Source organism: Electrona antarctica (assembly GCF_951216825.1).
Source record: "Electrona antarctica genome assembly, chromosome: 3".
Lineage (NCBI taxonomy): Eukaryota > Metazoa > Chordata > Actinopteri > Myctophiformes > Myctophidae > Electrona > Electrona antarctica.
This window is the reverse complement of record NC_136808.1, coordinates 50,487,631-50,507,006: the sequence shown is the minus strand read 5'-3', so window position 1 is coordinate 50,507,006 and position 19,376 is coordinate 50,487,631. Positions and strand designations below refer to the sequence as shown.

The following is a 19,376-nucleotide window of genomic DNA, read 5'->3' as shown; positions in this document are numbered from 1 at the left end:
TCTCTTTCTCTCTCTCTCTCTCTCTCTCTCTCTCTCTCTCTCTCTCTCTCTCTCTCTCTCTCTCTCTCTCTCTCTCTCTCTCTCTCTCTCTCTCTCAGGATAAGGAGGTGAGGGCTGTATTCCTCAGGCTATTTGCACAACTCTTCCAGGGCTACAGGTCATGTCTGCAGCTCATCCGCATCCATTCTGAACCTGTTATTCACTTTCACAAGGTGAGATAAAGCATCCAGTGCTATGTGGGCGGCTGTGGCTCAGGAGGTAGAGCAGGTCGTCCAATGATCCCTGGGTCGGCGATTCGAATCCTGGCTCCTCCTGTCCACATGTCGAAGTGTCCTTGGGCAAGACACTGAACTCTACATTGCCTCCAATGAGTCGGTCGGTGTGAGCTTGCCACCATTGGTGTGTGAATGTGGGAAGTGAGGACGCTGGCGTCGACTGTTCGCCGCTTCACCTTCACCAGATGTATGAATGAATGAACCATTGTAAAGCGCTTTGAGCACTTGGAAAAGCGCTATAAAAATGCAATTCATTATGCAAGCTAAACCCTTTGTGAATCACATGAACCCATATTCCCTTCAATTTCAAATAGCTTGTTTGGCCTTAAAGTGATGATAAAAAATTGCAAAGCTGTCCGTTTTGTTATTTTTTAAACAGACACAATGTTCTATCTATTTGCCAAGAAGGTCTTCCAGTCAGAGGCCTGGAACAAAGGGAATGACATTAGCAGAACTGTCAGCTATAACTTTTAATGTGTATATAATATTTTGATGTGTTTTCCTTACTGCATGACGACACCATTATGCTATCTGTTTTGTTATTGATCGGACCGAGTCCTCTAACCCAGGACAAAGCTCAGACCACGGGCCATATGAAATGTATTAGGTTTACATTTTTGTGTTGCACTGGGTTTTGTGTTTGTTCGTGTCTGTGGTGTCTCCGTGGTAACCTCTCGGCACGTCCCTTTCAACGTACCCCACATGGCTCAGATTATCCACAAACGCCCCTGCTCTCTCAGTTGAAGTCATAGAGCAGAGACGAAGCAATCACAAAATTAGGAAGAAGTAGATTAAAATTGTTTGCGTGTTGTCGTCTTGTTGCTAGATTTATCTCATTTCCATGCACGCAGCAGAGCGCGTCCCTAATTTTGGCGGGGAAAAATGTTAATGTTGGACTGTGGCTTGCAGAGTTTTTCTGATTTATATTTATTTTACCCACATTAGAAAGGCTATGATCGCAGGGGTTCTTAAACCTTCAATTCTAATTGTTCCATATGAATGTGATTATACAGTGATTATACTTCCCCCTGTGTGGTCCTGTAAACCTTCTAATCGTGGGCCTATGACCTCTGACCTCTGACCGTATCCTATTCAGACTGCCTTCTTGGGCCAGCGAGGCCTAATAGAGAATGACTTCCTGACCAAGGTTCTGGACGGCATGGCGTTTGCTGGCTTCGTCTCGGAGAGAGGCCCGCCTTACCGAGCCTGCGATCTCTTTGATGAGGTACTGGACGTTGTTTGGCCTGCTTAACCCATTTTGGGGTGGGAACCCCTTTTGATGTTTTAAACATTATGTTATAATTTAGCTATTGAAAAATAGCAGATCTACAAGCTCCTAGCGCGCCACCGAGTGGCGCGCTAGGAGCTTGTAGGTCTGCTATTTTTGAAAAATCGTTAAAATGTGGCGCAAATCATTGAATATATATTTCAGAGCGAACATTTTTAACTAAAATATTGGGTTCTGGGGGGTCCCTGGAACAACATATTTTGAGATGGGGGTCCGTGGCCCATTAGAGATAATTCTGGGGGTCCTTGACATAAAAAAAGGTTGAGCACCACTGACATAGAAACATGAGGTTTTTCAGATTTTTTTTAGGATTTAGAAGCCTTTTCTTTTAATCGACCTCAGTCCAAAATGGGTTAAATAAAGGTTAAAAAATTAAAAATGAAACTCTGACTTCAAATAGGGAACAATACAAGGCAACAATTGAGTGTCGGGGTCACTGCAGGAAAAAAAAGTGTTTACCGAAGAGGGAAATAAAGTACACCTGTAATGTACATGCCAGCTACCATTGTTATCATAAGAGGTCAGCATTAAGCCTAAATTATGCTCTGTCGCATGATTTCACGCGCCAGAAATAGCTGACCTACAAGCTCGCAACGCGTTGCAAAACTTGTAGGTGGGCTATTTTAGACATGCGAGCAAATATAAATTTGGCATTACACATTTGTCACCCCACCTTAACTTAATGCAGCCCTCAGGTTAATATTGGGATACTGATAATTTTTTTATTTCAGCCGTTACAATTCCAAACATGCAAACATGACCAGCTTTAGTAGCTTTAATGAGTAGTATTAAAATGTTATTGTCTATGTCCAATGTATTTGTATTTAGTTCATAAAGTTAACATAACTATAACGAAATGTATTTGAAATTAAATAAAAAAATGTTACTTTTCAGGATAGCCAATTCAAATTTGGTTTTCAATTCAAATATAGCAAAAATTGCTGATCTACAAGCTAAAAACGCGTCGCATTGCTACGCGTTTTGAGCTTGTAGATCGGCTATTTTTGCCACGACAGTAATATGCACTGCGGCCCATCTGGAGTGAGTGTGGAAATATATTGGCCCTCCCCGTCGTCAAAGTTGCCCATCCCTGGTCCATGGGAATGACTCGTGTGACTTATTACACTGGAAGGTGAAGAGAGAGAAACGTTCCATAACTCACCGCTTTGAACATTGGATGTTCAAAGCGTTACTTTTCAGAAAATGGAAAAATCAATTACATATTTATATAACCCACAGACATATTCATCCACTTTCAGTCTTGCGTCCATGTTTTGGGCATGCCATTATAGGCAAAAAGGAATTTCAGCTGGAATTGCTGAAAAATAGCATAACCCATTTGGACCTAAAGCTGACTCTAAAAACGCCTCCTAAAACCTAATCTAAGGTTTCTGAAAACCTTCCAATTCTTATTAAAAATAGAATAGCACTGTATGTATAGCTAATGAGACACAGAGGTATGTACCGGATTTAAAAGTATAACAATGTATAGGTTGCATCAGGTTTAAATGGCATCAAGTGGCACAGCCAAGCCTTATTATCTGTTATCTGTTATTTAGAAACTAGCTTGTCTGTACCTTTTATAACATTTTATTCTGAGAATCAAATTGAGTACTTTTTATTCTGAGAATCAGAACTGTGTGTGTGTGTGTGTGTGTGTGTGTGTGTGTGTGTGTGTGTGTGTGTGTGTGTGTGTGTGTGTGTGTGTGTGTGTGTGTGTGTGTGTGTGTGTGTGTGTGTGTGTGTGTGTGTGTGTGTGTGTGTGTGTGTGTGTGTGTGTGTGTGTGTGTGAATGCACGCGTAGCTGGTGGCCTTTGACCCTGAGCGCTTTAAGGAGGAGGAGATGAACCCGGCCCTGATGCATAAGCACATGAGGGAGCTCTCTGAACAGCTCTACAAGAATGTAAGATCTGCTCCATACTGTATATACAGTCATTATTATTGTCCTGCTCATTTCTTACAGTGTCGGATAACAACTGTAGTTACTCACTCTCTCTAACTATGTGCGTGCGTGCGTGTGCTTCTGTGCCCAAACACGAAGATGGGCACAGAAGTATAGCAGAATTTGAGAAATCCACATTGTGAAACCACTTCTCCCGGTCCACTCCTCACAAGCGAATTGGTTGTTTTGTGATTAAAATATTTTTTTGAGTTAGTCTTACATTTAAGAAAAGATTCCAGGGTTAGGATTAGACATTTAGGGGTTTAGATAGGGTTAGTGTTATAAGTGTTACGCAAGCAAAATAGCAGATAGCGTCGCTATTTTCAGTGCATGACATTGGACGGACGCACAACTAAGAATACCAGGAGCTTCAGTGTGTGATGCGTGTGTATATCTGGCTGTATGTGAACATACGAATGCATGTTCTGCTTTGTCCCACAGGAGAACCCCAACCCCCACATGAACGTATGAATGCATGTTCTGCTTTGTCCCCGTAGGAGAACCCCAACCCCCACATGGCATTCTGTATGTGAACGTATGAATACATGTTCTGCTTTGTCCTGCAGGAGAACCCCAACCCCCACATGGCATTCTGTATGTGAACGTATGAATACATGTTCTGCTTTGTCCCACAGGAGAACCCCAACCCCCACATGAACGTATGCATGTTCTGCTTTGTCCCACAGGAGAACCCCAACCCCCACATGAACGTATGTTCTGCTTTGTCCCGTAGGAGAACCCCAACCCCCACATGGCATTCTGTATGTGAACGTATGAATACATGTTCTGCTTTGTCCCACAGGAGAACCCCAACCCCCACATGAACGTATGAATACATGTTCTGCTTTGTCCCGTAGGAGAACCCCAACCCCCACATGGCATTCTGTATGTGAACGTATGAATACATGTTCTGCTTTGTCCCACAGGAGAACCCCAACCCCCACATGAACGTATGAATGCATGTTCTGCTTTGTCCTACAGGAGAACCCCAACCCCCACATGAACGTATGAATGCATGTTCTGCTTTGTCCTACAGGAGAACCCCAACCCCCACATGAACGTATGAATGCATGTTCTGCTTTGTCCCCGTAGGAGAACCCCAACCCCCACATGAACGTATGAATGCATGTTCTGCTTTGTCCTACAGGAGAACCCCAACCCCCACATGAACGTATGTTCTGCTTTGTCCCGTAGGAGAACCCCAACCCCCACATGGCATTCTGTATGTGAACGTATGAATGCATGTTCTGCTTTGTCCCGTAGGAGAACCCCAACCCCCACATGAACGTATATGAATGCATGTTCTTCTTTGTCCCGTAGGAGAACCCCGACCCCCACATGGCATTCTGTATGTGAACGTATGAATGCATGTTCTGCTTTGTCCCGTAGGAGAACCCCAACCCCCACATGGCATTCTGTATGTGAACGTATGAATGCATGTTCTGCTTTGCCCTACAGGAGAACCCCAACCCCCACATGAACGTATGAACGTATGTTCTGCTTTGTCCCCGTAGGAGAACCCCAACCCCCACATGGCGTTCCAGAAAGTGCCTCGGCCGTCAGAGGGTTCCCACCTCCGGGTGCACCAGGTGCCCTTCCCCTTGCTGGACGATGGCAAAGTGGAGGCGTTGATCCAGGAGGGCAGGGCCAAGCACACCACGACGTCTTTGGCTACAAGCACGCGGCCTGAGAAGAAGTGTGTCGTGCCCGCTGGGCCACCAGTTGGTATGTCACACTGTAACTGTAACTATAGCAACCAGTCAGTCTGTATCGTCGCTGACGCAGATTGCATTGGGCTTTGTCTATAGAGCGTCGCAGTCGCAGTCCCCTACCATGGACCAGGAAATGAATCCCAATGCATTTTTCCCATAGATATTTCGTAAAGTATTTATTTAAAGACCTTTTAAGCGTCGAGTCGTGACAAATCATGACAACACACACAATATTTTGGACCAAACAAATAATTACATAGAAGAAAAACAACAAAAAAGTGTTGGCATTACACATTTGCCGTTTTTTTCTTCTTTCTAATTATTTTTTCGGCCCCAAAAATTGTGTTTGTTGTCATGATTTGTCACGACTCGAGTTGGCTTTGTTCGCGGCGTAAACGTCTTTAAATAAATACTTTCTGAAATGTCTATGAGGAAAATGAACGGAGAATCATTTCCTGGTCCATGGTAGAGGGCGGGACTGCGACGCTCTATACCAGTGGTTTTCAACTCTTCTGATCATTATTCATATGGGCCATACCAACACGATTGGCCCGTGTTGGCGGGAGGGAAGCCGGGGGGGGGGGGGGGATGGGGGAAGGGTGATATTTGTCACTGCACGTACTATGATACCAAACGGTAGTGACAGCATGTGTGGGGAAGAATGCATTGGCATATCGACTACATTGGGGAGAAAAAGGGGAAAAAAGGTCGTTATCACAAAACAGGGAAATCTAGTGAATGGTCAAATCATAAGATATGCTTTAATAGTGTCTTCAGTGATGTCAAGTGTAAGTACTTGTAGTCATGTAGTGTAACAGTACTTGTAGTCATGTAGTCATGTTCCTAGACCCTTATATCGTGTTGAAATATTAACAGGGCAGGAGAGATTAACTACTTAAACCCTCTAGAAAACCGGACCTGAATTGTCTTTCTATCTACATACCAAATCTCCGATCTACAAGCTCACAACGTGTCGCATTTGACTCGTCGTTGTGTGAGCATGTACATCTGCAATCATTTTGGGTAATTTTCCACCCAGAATATCTTTGCTGAGATTAAAAATAGAACCAGTTGACTCGGTATCTGCCATGGTGGTACTGTGCTGTAAATACCTCGGTGTTGTTTGTTGTTAACTTGTTATTGTCTGTCTAGTGTCCCTGGCGGGTAAGAGTGCCTCTGTGTTTAACTGTTGTTGGTTGGTCTTGTCTGTCTAGTGTCCCTGGCGGGTAAGAGTGGCTCTGTGTTTAACTGTTGTTGGTTGGTCTTGTCTGTCTAGTGTCCCTGGCGGGTAAGAGTGGCTCTGTGTTTAACTGTTTGTTGGTATTGTCTGTCTAGTGTCCCTGGCGGGTAAGAGTGGCTCTGTGTTTAACTGTTTGTTGGTATTGTCTGTCTAGTGTCCCTGGCGGGTAAGAGTGGCTCTGTGTTTAACTGTTTGTTGGTATTGTCTGTCTAGTGTCCCTGGCGGGTAAGAGTGGCTCTGTGTTTAACTGTTTGTTGGTATTGTCTGTCTAGTGTCCCTGGCGGGTAAGAGCGGCACAGTGTTTAACTGTTGTTTGTTGGTCTGTCTGTCTAGTGTCCCTGGCGGGTAAGAGCGGCACAGTGTTTAACTGTTGTTTGTTGGTCTTGTCTGTCTAGTGTCCCTGGCAGGTAAGAGCGGTGTTTAACAGTGTTTAACACTCCCATCGCCCAGGACGAAGTTCTTTGTCCTTTCTATAAGTAACGCCCGACGCTCAGGACGAAGTATTGTCCTAAAGACGAAGTTTATTGATACGAGAACGGATCGCCTGGCTGTATAGCCCAGGCACGCCTGCTGGGCTCTCCTCGGTGACGCGCAAGAGTGAGACGTCATCAAAAAACTCCCTCCTCTGTTTACCTGATGAAAACGAAAATCTTAAAACGTTCATAAATCGCGATCTAAATCATCCCGTCTTTTTCTGAAAAAAGATCCTGTGTTAGACGGCGCTCCGCGGTCCAGTCGCTAGTCTCGATAGATTTATTCTTGTCTCCCGTTGTTGTCGATCGACTCTAAAGTGCTGTGGCTATTGTTAGCTGCTACACAACATCATGAACTTCCGGCCGGTCCGTCCGGAAAAGGCGTCCGTGTTTATAAATCGACTGGGCGCATGAATTTTATGGATTAAATAGTTCCAGGCAATTAAAGTGTTAACTGTTGTTTGTTGTTATTGTCTGTCTAGTGTCCCTGGCGGGTAAGAGTGGCTCTGTGTTTAACTGTTGTTTGTTGGTCTTGTCTGTCTAGTGTCCCTGGCGGGTAAGAGCAGCGTGTTCAACAGTGCTCGTCGACTGGAGGTGGTGAGGAGCTGCATCTCCTTCATCTTTGAAAACAAGACCCTGGAGACGGAGAAGGTGATGCATAGTGTCCGTCAGCACATGACTCTGATAAAGGCTGCGTACCCGCGAGCATCTGTCCTCCACACTAAACCCAAGATGCCGGGCCGTCTGGTCTGGTGTGGTAGATCCTTCCGCACCTTCCGCATCCTAATATGTCCCAGCTGGGACACTGACACTGAGACGGAACCAAAATGCTGACATTTAAACCCCATAATCTAGTGATTATCTTCACTAAACAACGTTATTATTTTAACCCATTTTGGGCGGGAACCCCTTTTGGTGTTAGCATTATGTTATGCTTTAGCTATTGAAAAATAGCAGATCTACAAGCTCATAGCGTGCCACCGAGTGGCGCGCTACGAGCTTGTAGGTCTGCTATTTTTGAAAAATCGAAGACTGACATAGAAACATAGCTTTTTCAGAAAACTGTCAGGATGTAGAAGACATTTTTAGAATCTGATCTCAGGTCAAAATGGGTTAACTCTAGAGTTAATGGTATTGCTCTGAGGTTAATGGCACTTGTGGATATATTATATTCGCCTCTTGCTCGTGTTTTAGATGTGTTATTTTAAAGCATTTACGTAAAACAAAGGCCTGTTTAAATTTCCCTCTGTTTTGGCCCCCTGTGTGTGAACCCATGGGAACACAGTATTCAACAGGCCTGAAATGGGACCGCTGGTAGTCTCTTTATGTACCCCATTGGCTCAATATGGGAGTTATATAATGCGAGCATGCATCCCTATGCGGATGCAAAAATGCACGGCATGCGTTGTGTAAATCTCCTTTCAGCCTGTAAACTCATCACCGTGGTCATAATGGTCAATGTGAAAACCATTAGCCATACAGCAAGCCAACAACTTCTAACGGCAGCGGTGGCCGAACGGTTTGCGGAGCGGTCTTGATACCGGAAGGACGCCAGTTCGTATCCCCGGACCGGCACGTTAAAATTACCACAGCTGAAGTGCCCTTGAGCAAGGCATTGAACCACTACCATGAAATGTTCTATGAGCAGGGCCTGGCTGTAAACAAGTATCTGATGCTTAGTCCAGTTACCCTGGGTAAATATAGTAACTTTGCTTTGCTTAACCATGTCCAATGTTACTGGTGAAAGATGAAGTCACTTGCGTAGTTTCTCTGAAAGTGACCCACATTACAATGCCTACTATATAACTAGGGATATTATGTATGTTATAACTTTAAAGGAGCATTCAGTGATTTGGAAAAAAAAACCCGGTCCACCCGGTAACAAGATGTGCACATGCACACGCTCTACAGTGGGGGAAGTACAACAGACCAACAGCATGTGCACCAAAGCCCGCCCCACTCGATCATGATTGGAGGAAGGCCCCTCTCATCCTGATTGGATGAAGGCTTTGCCACCCAAAGCCCAAACCGAAACTAGGGTTTTTTGACCCCAGGGGCTCACTGGGGACAGGGAGGAACTCCTTATATGGTCAGCACACTTTATAGTAGGGAGGATTATCCAAAAAATAAGAAAAGATAAGTGATATTTGAAATAAGTGAAATCACTGAATATACCTTTAACTATCAAGCCCGTCGTCTCTGGAATCTTCTCCCTATCCATATCAGAGAGTCTAGCTCATTCATCACATTAAGGAATAAGCTGAAAACACTCTTTTTCACGTCAGCCTTTGACACCTAGCCTGAACCAAGCACTAAAGTCATCCAGGTCATTGTTTTTATCCTAAATTGTCTACATAGTTTTGTGAGTGATTTGTACAGGTCTATATGTATGTATATGCATTGCAGTACTTTTGTTATTATTGCTTGTTTTTTTTATACAGCCCTTTGGGATATTGGCCTATAATAAAATGTGACTTTTGACTTGACTTTATACTTAATATCTTTCTGTCTGTTTCAGACCTTGCCAGCTGCACTGCGGGCCCTGAAAGGTAAAGCAGCTCGCCAGTGTCTGACGGAGGAGCTGAGTCTACATGTCCAACAGAACCGGGCCATACTGGACCACCAACAGTTTGACTACACCATTCGCATGATGAACTGTGCCCTGCAGGTGGGTCCAGTTACATTACATCCCCATCGGGCCTTTCTGTAAATGGTAAATGGTGCATTTATATAGCGCCTTTATCCAAGGCGCTTTACATAGATTGTGCATTACATTCACCCATTCACACACACACATTCATACACCGATGGCGGCGGAAGCCATGCAAGGTACCAACCAGCACATCGGGAGCAATTTGGGGTTCAGTGTCTTGCCCAAGGACACTTCAACATGTAGACAGGAGGAGCCGGGATTCGAGCCCGGGTCCCTTGGCACAGTACTGTGGCTGCCCACTACAACTAATATTTATGTTAACAGTTCTACTGCGTAACCCGCGTTCCCCGCTATTTAATCCAATATTCTACGCTGCCTAGATTGTCTTATTATTATTTTTTACATGTTTTTTTGTGGCTTTCGCCTTTTATTTTCTATTTTTTTATGGAGGGACAGACAGTAGGCTGACAGGAAATGGGGAGAGAGATGGGGGGGAAGACATGCCAGTAAAGGCCGTTGGGATCGGGAGTCGAACCCGCGGCACACTGTCAGACTGGATTACCAGCCAAGGTGCCTGGACCGCTGAGCCACGGCCCAGGCCTATGGAAGACATGCAGTAAGGGCCGTTGGGATCGGGAGACGAATCCGCGGCACACTGCCAGACTGGACTACCAGTGGATCGGGAGTCAAGCCCGCAGCACACTGCCAGACTGGATTACCAGCCAAGGTGCCTGGACCGCTGAGCCATGGCCCAGGCCCAGGATTGTCTTATTACCTTTGGAGCATACGCCGAAGTATTTGCAGCTTTAATCCACGTTTGTTGTTGAAGAGAAAAACAGGCCACCATTACAATGCGAGACAAGAACCGCCTCCACAGCATGTTGTAGTCCAAACAAACCCCTCGTTCACTTGCATTGGGCTCATTTTCCCAGAAGCCCTAGCAGCCCAGAGCATGGCTTGATTTCCGGTTTCGTCATCATAACGCGACGGCCTCGTCACCAGGTCCGCGACAAATCCGCTCTTTCTTTTTAATTGTTTTAAAATGGCGAATTAAACACATTAACTTATTGACTGCCAATCGCAAGGCATGAATTTTGTAATCATATAAAATTATATAATATATAAATATTAGCCTGCTGCTTATCAGAAATTAAAGGGGTCCCCAGCCAAAAACATTGAGAACCCGTGTTCTCCCTGCGCTCCTGTGGGTTGAGCCGTGTAGAGTCAGGGACAAAAGAGTGCTTGCAGTGTGCACTTCATTTGTCTTGCAGCCGGCACCGTAAAGTGCTTCCTAGAGGGCAGAACGGGGTACTCATCATGTAGGACATGATAATGGTCCGGGGTAATTCTGTCTGCCGGTCTGAGGGTACGCTCGCTTACTGCAGATGTTTTCTAGGAATTTTCTACAGACTGACCTGCCACCTGGGACCCATTGAATTCTGGCTTTCATTTTGGGCTGAAATGCCACTGAGCCCGACTGAGCAGGATGCTTTGTATGATGGAGCAGGCGATACATGGCGCCCTGCAAGGCTCAGTCGCATTCCGTGCATCGGCCTCTGAGATCAACTGAACGCCAGGTCAGGATTCCACAGTTTTCAAGAGCATTCGTGTTATGATTTATTTTTCGTGCGCTTAAGCTCTTTGACAAACCAAATAAGTGATATATTTTGTGTCACTTCAGAGCTTGCAGCTCATAAAGTGTCAAGTGAGGCTTCATTCAACGAGCCGTGCTCAGGTCTAGAGGTAGTTCCTCAAGTTTTACTGCCTCGTGTCGCCCCTTTGGCAGGGATTTTAATGATTTTGAAGCGTGCGCACAGAGAGTGGCTTTTATGGAGTGACTTTGAGATTCCAGACATTCTTTTTAGCAAATGATAGAGGCCAGGGAACCAATGAATGACGCCATTGGACCTGGCCTTTAGGAGTCTGCTGGAGGCCCACATTGGACCTGGCCTTTATGAGTCTGCTGGAGGCCTTTCCACATTGGACCTGGCCTTTAGGAGTTCTGCTGGAGGCCTTTCCACATTGGACCTGGCCTTTAGGAATTCTGCTGGAGGCCCACATTGGACCTGGTCTTTAGAAGTCTGCTGGAGGCCTTTCCACATTGGACCTGGCCTTTAGGAGTTCTGCTGGAGCCCTTTTCACATTGGACCTGGTCTTTAGGAGTTCTGCTGGAGGCCTTTCCACATTGGACCTGGCCTTTAGGAGTCTGCTGGAGGCCCACATTGGACCTGGCCTTTAGGAGTCTGCTGGAGGTCTTTCCACATTGGACCTGGCCTTTAGGAGTCTGCTGGAGGCCTTTCCACATTGGACCTGGCCTTTAGGAGTCTGCTGGAGGCCTTTCCACATTGGACCTGGCCTTTAGGAGTCTGCTGGAGGCCTTTCCACATTGGACCTGGCCTTTAGGAGTCTGCTGGAGGCCTTTCCACATTGGACCTGGCCTTTAGGAGTTCTGCTGGAGGCCTTTCCACATTGGACCTGGCCTTTAGGAGTCTGCTGGAGGCCTTTCCACATTGGACCTGGCCTTTAGGAGTCTGCTGGAGGCCTTTCCACATTGGACCTGGCCTTTAGGAGTCTGCTGGAGGCCCACATTGGACCTGGTCTTTAGGAGTCTGCTGGAGGCCTTTCCACATTGGACCTGGCCTTTAGGAGTCTGCTGGAGGCCTTTCCACATTGGACCTGGCCTTTAGGAGTTCTGCTGGAGGCCCACATTGTCATTTTTTTTTTTATATATAATGTTTATCCCACGATTTTGTAACCCATTTTCACCCCTGTGTCAATCATCTAATGTGACCCTGGGCTCTACACACCCTCCGCCAACCTAGTCCCCATATATGGGGGACATGGGGAGAGCAACGGACTTGAACTCATGCTTCCTTCATGCCTGAGTGTCCAAGTTGCTCCTTTACACGTGACAGGGGGGAGTTGCTCCTGGTTGGACGTAGTGCGTGGAAGGAACACGTTATTCCAACCAGTTCCTTTCCCCTCCATCACACACACAACGGTGACAATATGCTGATTTCACAGTAGTCTGCCTGTAGTGTTGCAGCTGTTGAAAGACCCCAGAGTGACAAGCAGACTACCATTAATGTAGTGTATATTCATGGTTTCTGCCGGTGAACACTGACACGTTCTTAGAAGTACGGAACAATGCAATCTGAATGCATACCATTTAAATTGCTTATTATGCTGCTGTTATGTGATAGCCAGACTGCAAGCGTGCCTCATGTCGTCTGTTGTTTTACTGTTATGTGATAGCCAGACTGCAAGCGTGCCTGTCGTCTGTTGTTTTACTGTTATGTGATAGCCAGACTGCAAGCGTGCCTGTCGTCTGTTGTTTTACTGTTATGTGATAGCCAGACTGCAAGCGTGCCTGTCGTCTGTTGTTTTACTTGAGAAAATGAGATCCTGATGTGTAAGCGTTTCTAGGAACAGATGAGCGATATACTACAGAATCAATTCCACAGCCGGACGGACATACATAGTTACTGTAGGATGAGATTTTTCTTTCTTTAGTAACATTGCACAGGGAATACTGAATGCACTTAAGAACGGCGTGAGGCAATACATGTGAGATGCCTGCAGTATTAATCCATTTTGGACTGAGGCCGATTCTAAAAAAAAAGGCTTCTAAATCCTAACATTTTTCTGAAAAACCTATGTTTCTATGTCAGTGGTGCTCAACCTTTTTCATGTCAAGGACCCCCAGAAATATCTCTATTTGGCCACAAACCCCCATCTGAAAATATGTAGTTCCAGGGACCCCCGCTACACGAGCTTGTAGATCTGCTATTTTTCAACAGCTAAAGCATAACATAATGCTTAAAACACCAAAAGGGGTTCCCGCCAAGAATGGCTTAACCTTCACAGTTGATTAGTGGAGAGAACAAACAGCCATCAGGCCTGTGGCATCAGATTCACAGTGGGATGGTTTAACTTTGTATCAACTGGCACATTGTGTACTACGACGGCCATGACCTGGATTATTCAGGGACTTCACTGAAACTGTTTTTAATACTCATTCTGAGAAAGGCAGGTTGATCATACTCTCTTAGACTCTACCATGGCCAAAAAAAAAGAGAAGAAAATAATTAAATAAAATGGTTTTATTATTTTTAATTTAATGTACCCAATTATTTCCACCCCTTTTTATCCCGCCCGTTTTATTCATTATGACCATTAATTTATCCCTGCAACTTTCTTCATTAGCACCTCCATCCTTCCCTTTCTTTTCAATATTCCCAGCTGACGGGCACCACCACAGCCAATAGGAGTACAGTAATATTCCCAGCTGACGGGCACCGCCACAGCCAATAGGAGTACAGTAATATTCCCAGCTGACGGGCACCGCCACAGCCAATAGGAGTACAGTAATATTCCCAGCTGACGGGCACCGCCACAGCCAATAGGAGTACAGTAATATTCCCAGCTGACGGGCACCGCCACAGCCAATAGGAGTACAGTAATATTCCCAGCTGACGGGCACCGCCACAGCCAATAGGAGTACAGTATATGCAGCGAAGCCGATCGATCACTCTTCCCTCCCCTGAACGTTTGTATAGATGCCCAGATGCACTGCAGTGGACTCCCAAAGGAGCCTGGGTCCCTTTTTGAAACTAGCTCCTTGCCACTCGCCCTACACACTTCCACTTGGTTTGAGCATAGATATATAAATAATAGAGATGGCACTGGATGGGAGGGGAATCCTGGTGCCGTCTCTATTATTTATATATGTATACTCAAACCGAGTGGAAGTGTGTAGGGCGAGTGGCGAGGAGCTAGTTTCAAAAAGGGCCTGGGAGTCCATGGGCGCTGATGGGATGCTTGTTTTACAGCACTGGCGTAGATCGGGGTCATGGGGAAAACGCTCTCGCCAGAACATTATTTACTATTCTCTGCCTATCGGCTCGCAACTCGGACGGCCCCGAGTCAGCTAAGCGATCTTCGCCAATCGACACGGCAACTTGGCCGCTTTGCTCGCTCGGTGGAGTCTCATGTTGGCCTAAGACGGTCTCCGTCACGGTCTAGTCCATAGAGTTATATATAAACAGGTCTAGTCCATAGAGTTATATATAAACAGGTCTAGTCCATAGAGTTATATATAAACAGGTCTAGTCCATAGAGTTCTATATAAACAGGTCTAGTCCATAGAGTTCTATATAAACAGGTCTAGTCCATAGAGTTCTATATAAACAGGTCTAGTCCATAGAGTTATATATAAACAGGTCTAGTCCATAGAGTTATATATAAACAGGTCTAGTCCATAGAGTTATATATATAAACAGGTCTAGTCCATAGAGTTATATATATAAACAGGTCTAGTCCATAGAGTTATATATAAACAGGTGCCCCATCAGCACCCATAAACTCCCACGCTCAGCAAAAAAGGGAGTCCCGGATTCAGAAAAGGGGTGTTTGAGTAATATGTTTACACATGGAGAATTTGGAATGTACTGCTGTTCTCTTAGCCAGAATATGAGATATAATATGACAAACATTTCTCTCTAACCTTATTTATATTTGTCATTTATATTTTACTTAATTTCTCTTATTTCATTGAGACTGATTCCAGGTATTCATCTCTGGGTCTGTTCCTTGGTCCCATATATCGAGAGATTAGTCTCTTATGGGTCAAAAGATATACATTTAAAAGCCAGTAATTACTCCTCTTTCAACTTCCAACTCTATCAAACCACCAAAAGGATACAAAGATTACTATTGCCAGTAACTATGAGAGAGAGATATTGCTTGATTGAAGTATTTACACCTCCTTCAAAACCGCTCTCAAAGGGCACCTGCAATTCGAAACTGGCCCCCGTAAAATCGGAATCCCCCCCCCCCCCCCTTTTCCCCCCCTCACTGTATATGTTTATTTTCCCTTTTTACCTCCTTTATGATGAATTCCTGTTCTGTTCTGTTCTTTGGCTATATAGAAGTGTCTATTTGTACGTCTCTAAATGTTTTGATGAATTGAACAAGGTGGACCCTCTTGTAAACAAGTTTAATGCTTTATTGGGTCGTCCACTCACAGTTGACAGTCTTTGTATTGAGTGCTTGAAATGTACTGTAGTTCTGCAAACTGTTAATAAATATTTTAATCAATCAATCAATTAACAGTTTGCAGAATGGGTACATTTCAAACGAAAGCACAACTCAATACATAAACTGTTACTGTGGACGACACCATAGGGTCCACCATTTTCAATTCATCAGAACATTTAGAGACAAATATACACTTCTATGAAAAAAACAAACAGGGATCATCATATAAGGAGGTAAAAAGGGAAAAAAAATTATACAGTGGCAAAGGGGGTGGTGGGGGGGGGGGACCAAGACTTTTACGGGGGAGAGTTTCGAATTGCAGCCGTCCGTAGGTACCCTTTGAGAGCGCATTTGAAGGAGTCAAGGGATTCACAGTCGGTAGGGCATTCCACATTTTGGTGGAATAGGAGCGACATAAATGTAGTCCCTTGTTTGTGCCGAATCTGGGTTGCACATGGTTTGTTGAACTCCCTCTGGTGTTGTGGGTGTGTGTGAGAGAGAGGGGGAGAGAGAGAGAGAGAAAGGGGGAGAGAGAGAGAGAGTGGGGAAGAGGGGAGAGAGGGAGAGAGGGAGGGAGGGAGGGGGCGACAGAGAGGGAGAGAATGATCCCTTTGCACCTAACAAAGCCAAACTTATGCTGTAAAAATGTTGCATGTACTTTAAATTGTACAGTGACGCCTCATTACAATGTCAGACTTGCATGTCCCTCACATTCCAAATGACATCATTATTATGAGGCCAATTACACACTTTTATGGAAAAGTCTGCTTGTGGCTGCAGGGAAGGAGGAGTTCTGTTGTCTGTTAGCAATCAGCATTAGCCTTACAAGAGTTTGCGGGGAGCACAGCAACGGGAAGTAGTATGTAATAGAAAATGCATCTCAGTACAATAGGCCAAAGGTGAGGATATTTGAAGCATGTGGTACTGACTTGCTTCATACTGTATGTATACGTTTTAACTTTTTACATAAGCTATAGCTTGTCTTATAATGCTGATGTGCTCTCAGTCATACAAGTAGATTATGGCTGCACAAACTCCTTATTCCTTTTCCTGTCTAAACCTTGTATAGCTGTTTCGTCCCTATTTTGGGGGCTATCACATTATAGGCAAAAAGGTTGTTCAAAATGTTTTCCAAAATGTAAAAAATCACACCTGTGTGAAGTGAGTGGTACAACTGTACCGTGTGGGGGTCATCCAGACCCCCAGGAAAAAAATCTTAAAGATGCGTTGTGAGCTTGCAGATCGGCTGTTTTCATGTTGCGTGACAATGCCATACGCTGAAGTACGAGCTTGTAGGTCTGCTATTTTTGAAAAATCGAAGAACGACTGACATAGAAACATAGCTTTTTCAGAAAACTGCCAGGATGTAGAAGACATTTTTAGAATCTGATCTCAGGTCAAAATGGGTTAAAGCTCAGTGTCATGTAATGTGTCCTACTGTACGGTACACAGCAGTGACTTTCAGTATAAGATATTCCGGTCATTAGTGGATGTATCTGTTTACGTGTGCATGTCCTGGTCATTAGTGGATCTGTCTGCGTGTGCGTGTCGTGGTCAGTGCCCCAGCTGTTGCAGGTTTGGAGTGAACGTTGCGCAAAACGCCATGTGGGGGAATGAGTCCTGCTGTGGATCCTATCCTGGCATCCCAACCATTTCCTGCCAGAAAGGATTATGGGCCCTCTGTTCTGCTCTCTCATGGCTGTGGGCCTCATGATGGTGCTCAAAAAAACATGCTACGAGGGGGGTGGGTGGGGGTGGAGGGCTTCACAGGAAGCGCTTGGAATGGCATGGAGTCCATGAGTTCTGCATGATCTACTGTAGAACTCCCTTTTTTTGTTTTTGCACGAGTCGTATGGCCGATCGTTTACGCTTAAATAGTGTGAAATACTTGGCACCTTGTGTTGCTTTGCCTCGTTCGAAAGTGGGCCAGTGTTAAGTCCATATAACGTAAGCCACCCACGCTCTGTCCCTCCCTCTCCATTCCGGTTCACACGAGGGTTCTAGCAACATGTTTGTTCATTAGTTTCACTTCTTAAATACACTTCCATAGAGTTTGATATATCATAAATTAGGGCGGCTCTTTCTGTGAGAGAGAACCTTTTCCTCTTGTCTGCGTTAGTTACAGTACCTTGTTAGCCAGCCTTTATGTAACAAAGACACTGGGAAGCTGTCCTGTGTGTCATTCCCATGTCGTATTGTACAGTACAGATAATTTCCCGTGGATGTTGAACAGATTAACCACATAAACATTTACACCATTTGTGCTTCATGCTTTTGTCACAAAAGGGTAACATCAATAAAAGAGAAATATGTGCAGGTGAGAAAAGAAACCCATGGATGGTGGTTCTCACCAAAGATAATATACAAATAGTAAATAGACAAAGTAATCAAACAGAGGTATGAAAAACAACAAAAACAAAATACAGCAACAAAATACATTATTTACACATGTGTGTAACGTGTGTGTGTGTGTGTGTGTGAGTGCGTGTGCGCACGTGCTTGCGTGCTTGCGTGCGCGTGCAAGCGTGCACGTGCACATTTGTGTGTGTCATTGTATGTACACAGGCAAGCTGTAGGACATGTCCCTCTGCGTGTTATTAGCGGCAATGACGCGGACTCTGATTAAATTTAACAGCCTGCAAGTTAACAAATGGGCACCTCAGTAGTGTCGTTAAAGCATCATATTAAGCATGCCTCTTTCTCTGACTGACCGTCCTGCATGAGAGCTTTCCTGGAAAGCACAAAAGATGTGTAGAGCCGCGGCACAGGAAGCTCACGTGCTCTCTCTTGTTGTGGTCGTGCCCTTCCTCTGTCACGTGTGCACGCTCTTTGACTGGCTTGTTGTGTACAGTTTACAGTACAGTACGTGTCTGTCAGAAAGTCTGGCCTTATTATTCATCATGAATCACAGCCTGCAGTTGAAGGGAACGAAACGGAGAGAGAGCGATAAAGGGAGGGGAAGAGGGAACGAAGGGAAGGAGGTTGTTACCCCCCGTCCCTTTCCTATACAACCCCCCCCCCCCCCCGCCCCCCACACACACACACACACACACATGCACCCCCCCCCCCCCCCCACCATGATATACTGTACGTTTGGGTATGCACGTATGCCTGGAGCTGTACCAGGATGCTTAGGGTCCTGAGTCATACTGTACAGTAGGTGCACATTCCTTTGTCTCTGTCAAGAACTGCAGCTAAAAATACAGAGTATATAGGAGATGAAATTTTACACTCGGGACCACAAATGCTAAGAATGTTATTTAGATCGTATGCAGTTCAGTCCAGTGGTTCCCAAACTTTTTTTTTAGTTCTAAACACAGCCTAGAAATTATAGCTTTACCATTTAAGAAGATAGTGGAAATAGCAGACCTGCATCTGCTATTTTCTGCTATACTTTTTTTTTCTCGTATCTCAGTTTATTTGATGCACTACATTGATTTATTTGCACTCTGTCACTATTTACCTTTGACTAGACTTCATGCTTCATGTTCTCACATGCATTTGTAACTAACTCTGGTAAGAACATCTGCTAGTTGCCTAAATTGTAAAAGAAATGACCCGTAATGTACCTGTTTATGCTGGTGAAACAACCAAAATAGCAACTCAACTACACTAAATCTCAAAACTCTGTTGATTGCTGATTTAAAGGTGCATATCTGATTACTCTATCGGCCTGAAAAAGTATTTGTATATTGTTTTGTGATTTGCCAATGGAGAGTTATCAGCCGCAATGTTTGCAGATGATAATGGAGTG

General features: G+C 44.8%; 1 protein-coding gene across 1 annotated transcript in view; it reads left to right on the top strand.

Annotated features, from left to right (window-relative positions):
• The window catches only part of sbf2 (SET binding factor 2), a 185,299-nt gene that overhangs the window by 86,047 nt on the left and 79,876 nt on the right, over positions 1–19,376 (top strand). The window contains 6 exon segments of the mRNA XM_079496397.1: positions 99–212; positions 1,372–1,500; positions 3,368–3,466; positions 5,020–5,230; positions 7,475–7,581; positions 9,449–9,598. Of these exon segments, the coding sequence (XP_079352523.1) occupies positions 99–212; positions 1,372–1,500; positions 3,368–3,466; positions 5,020–5,230; positions 7,475–7,581; positions 9,449–9,598 (810 nt within the window).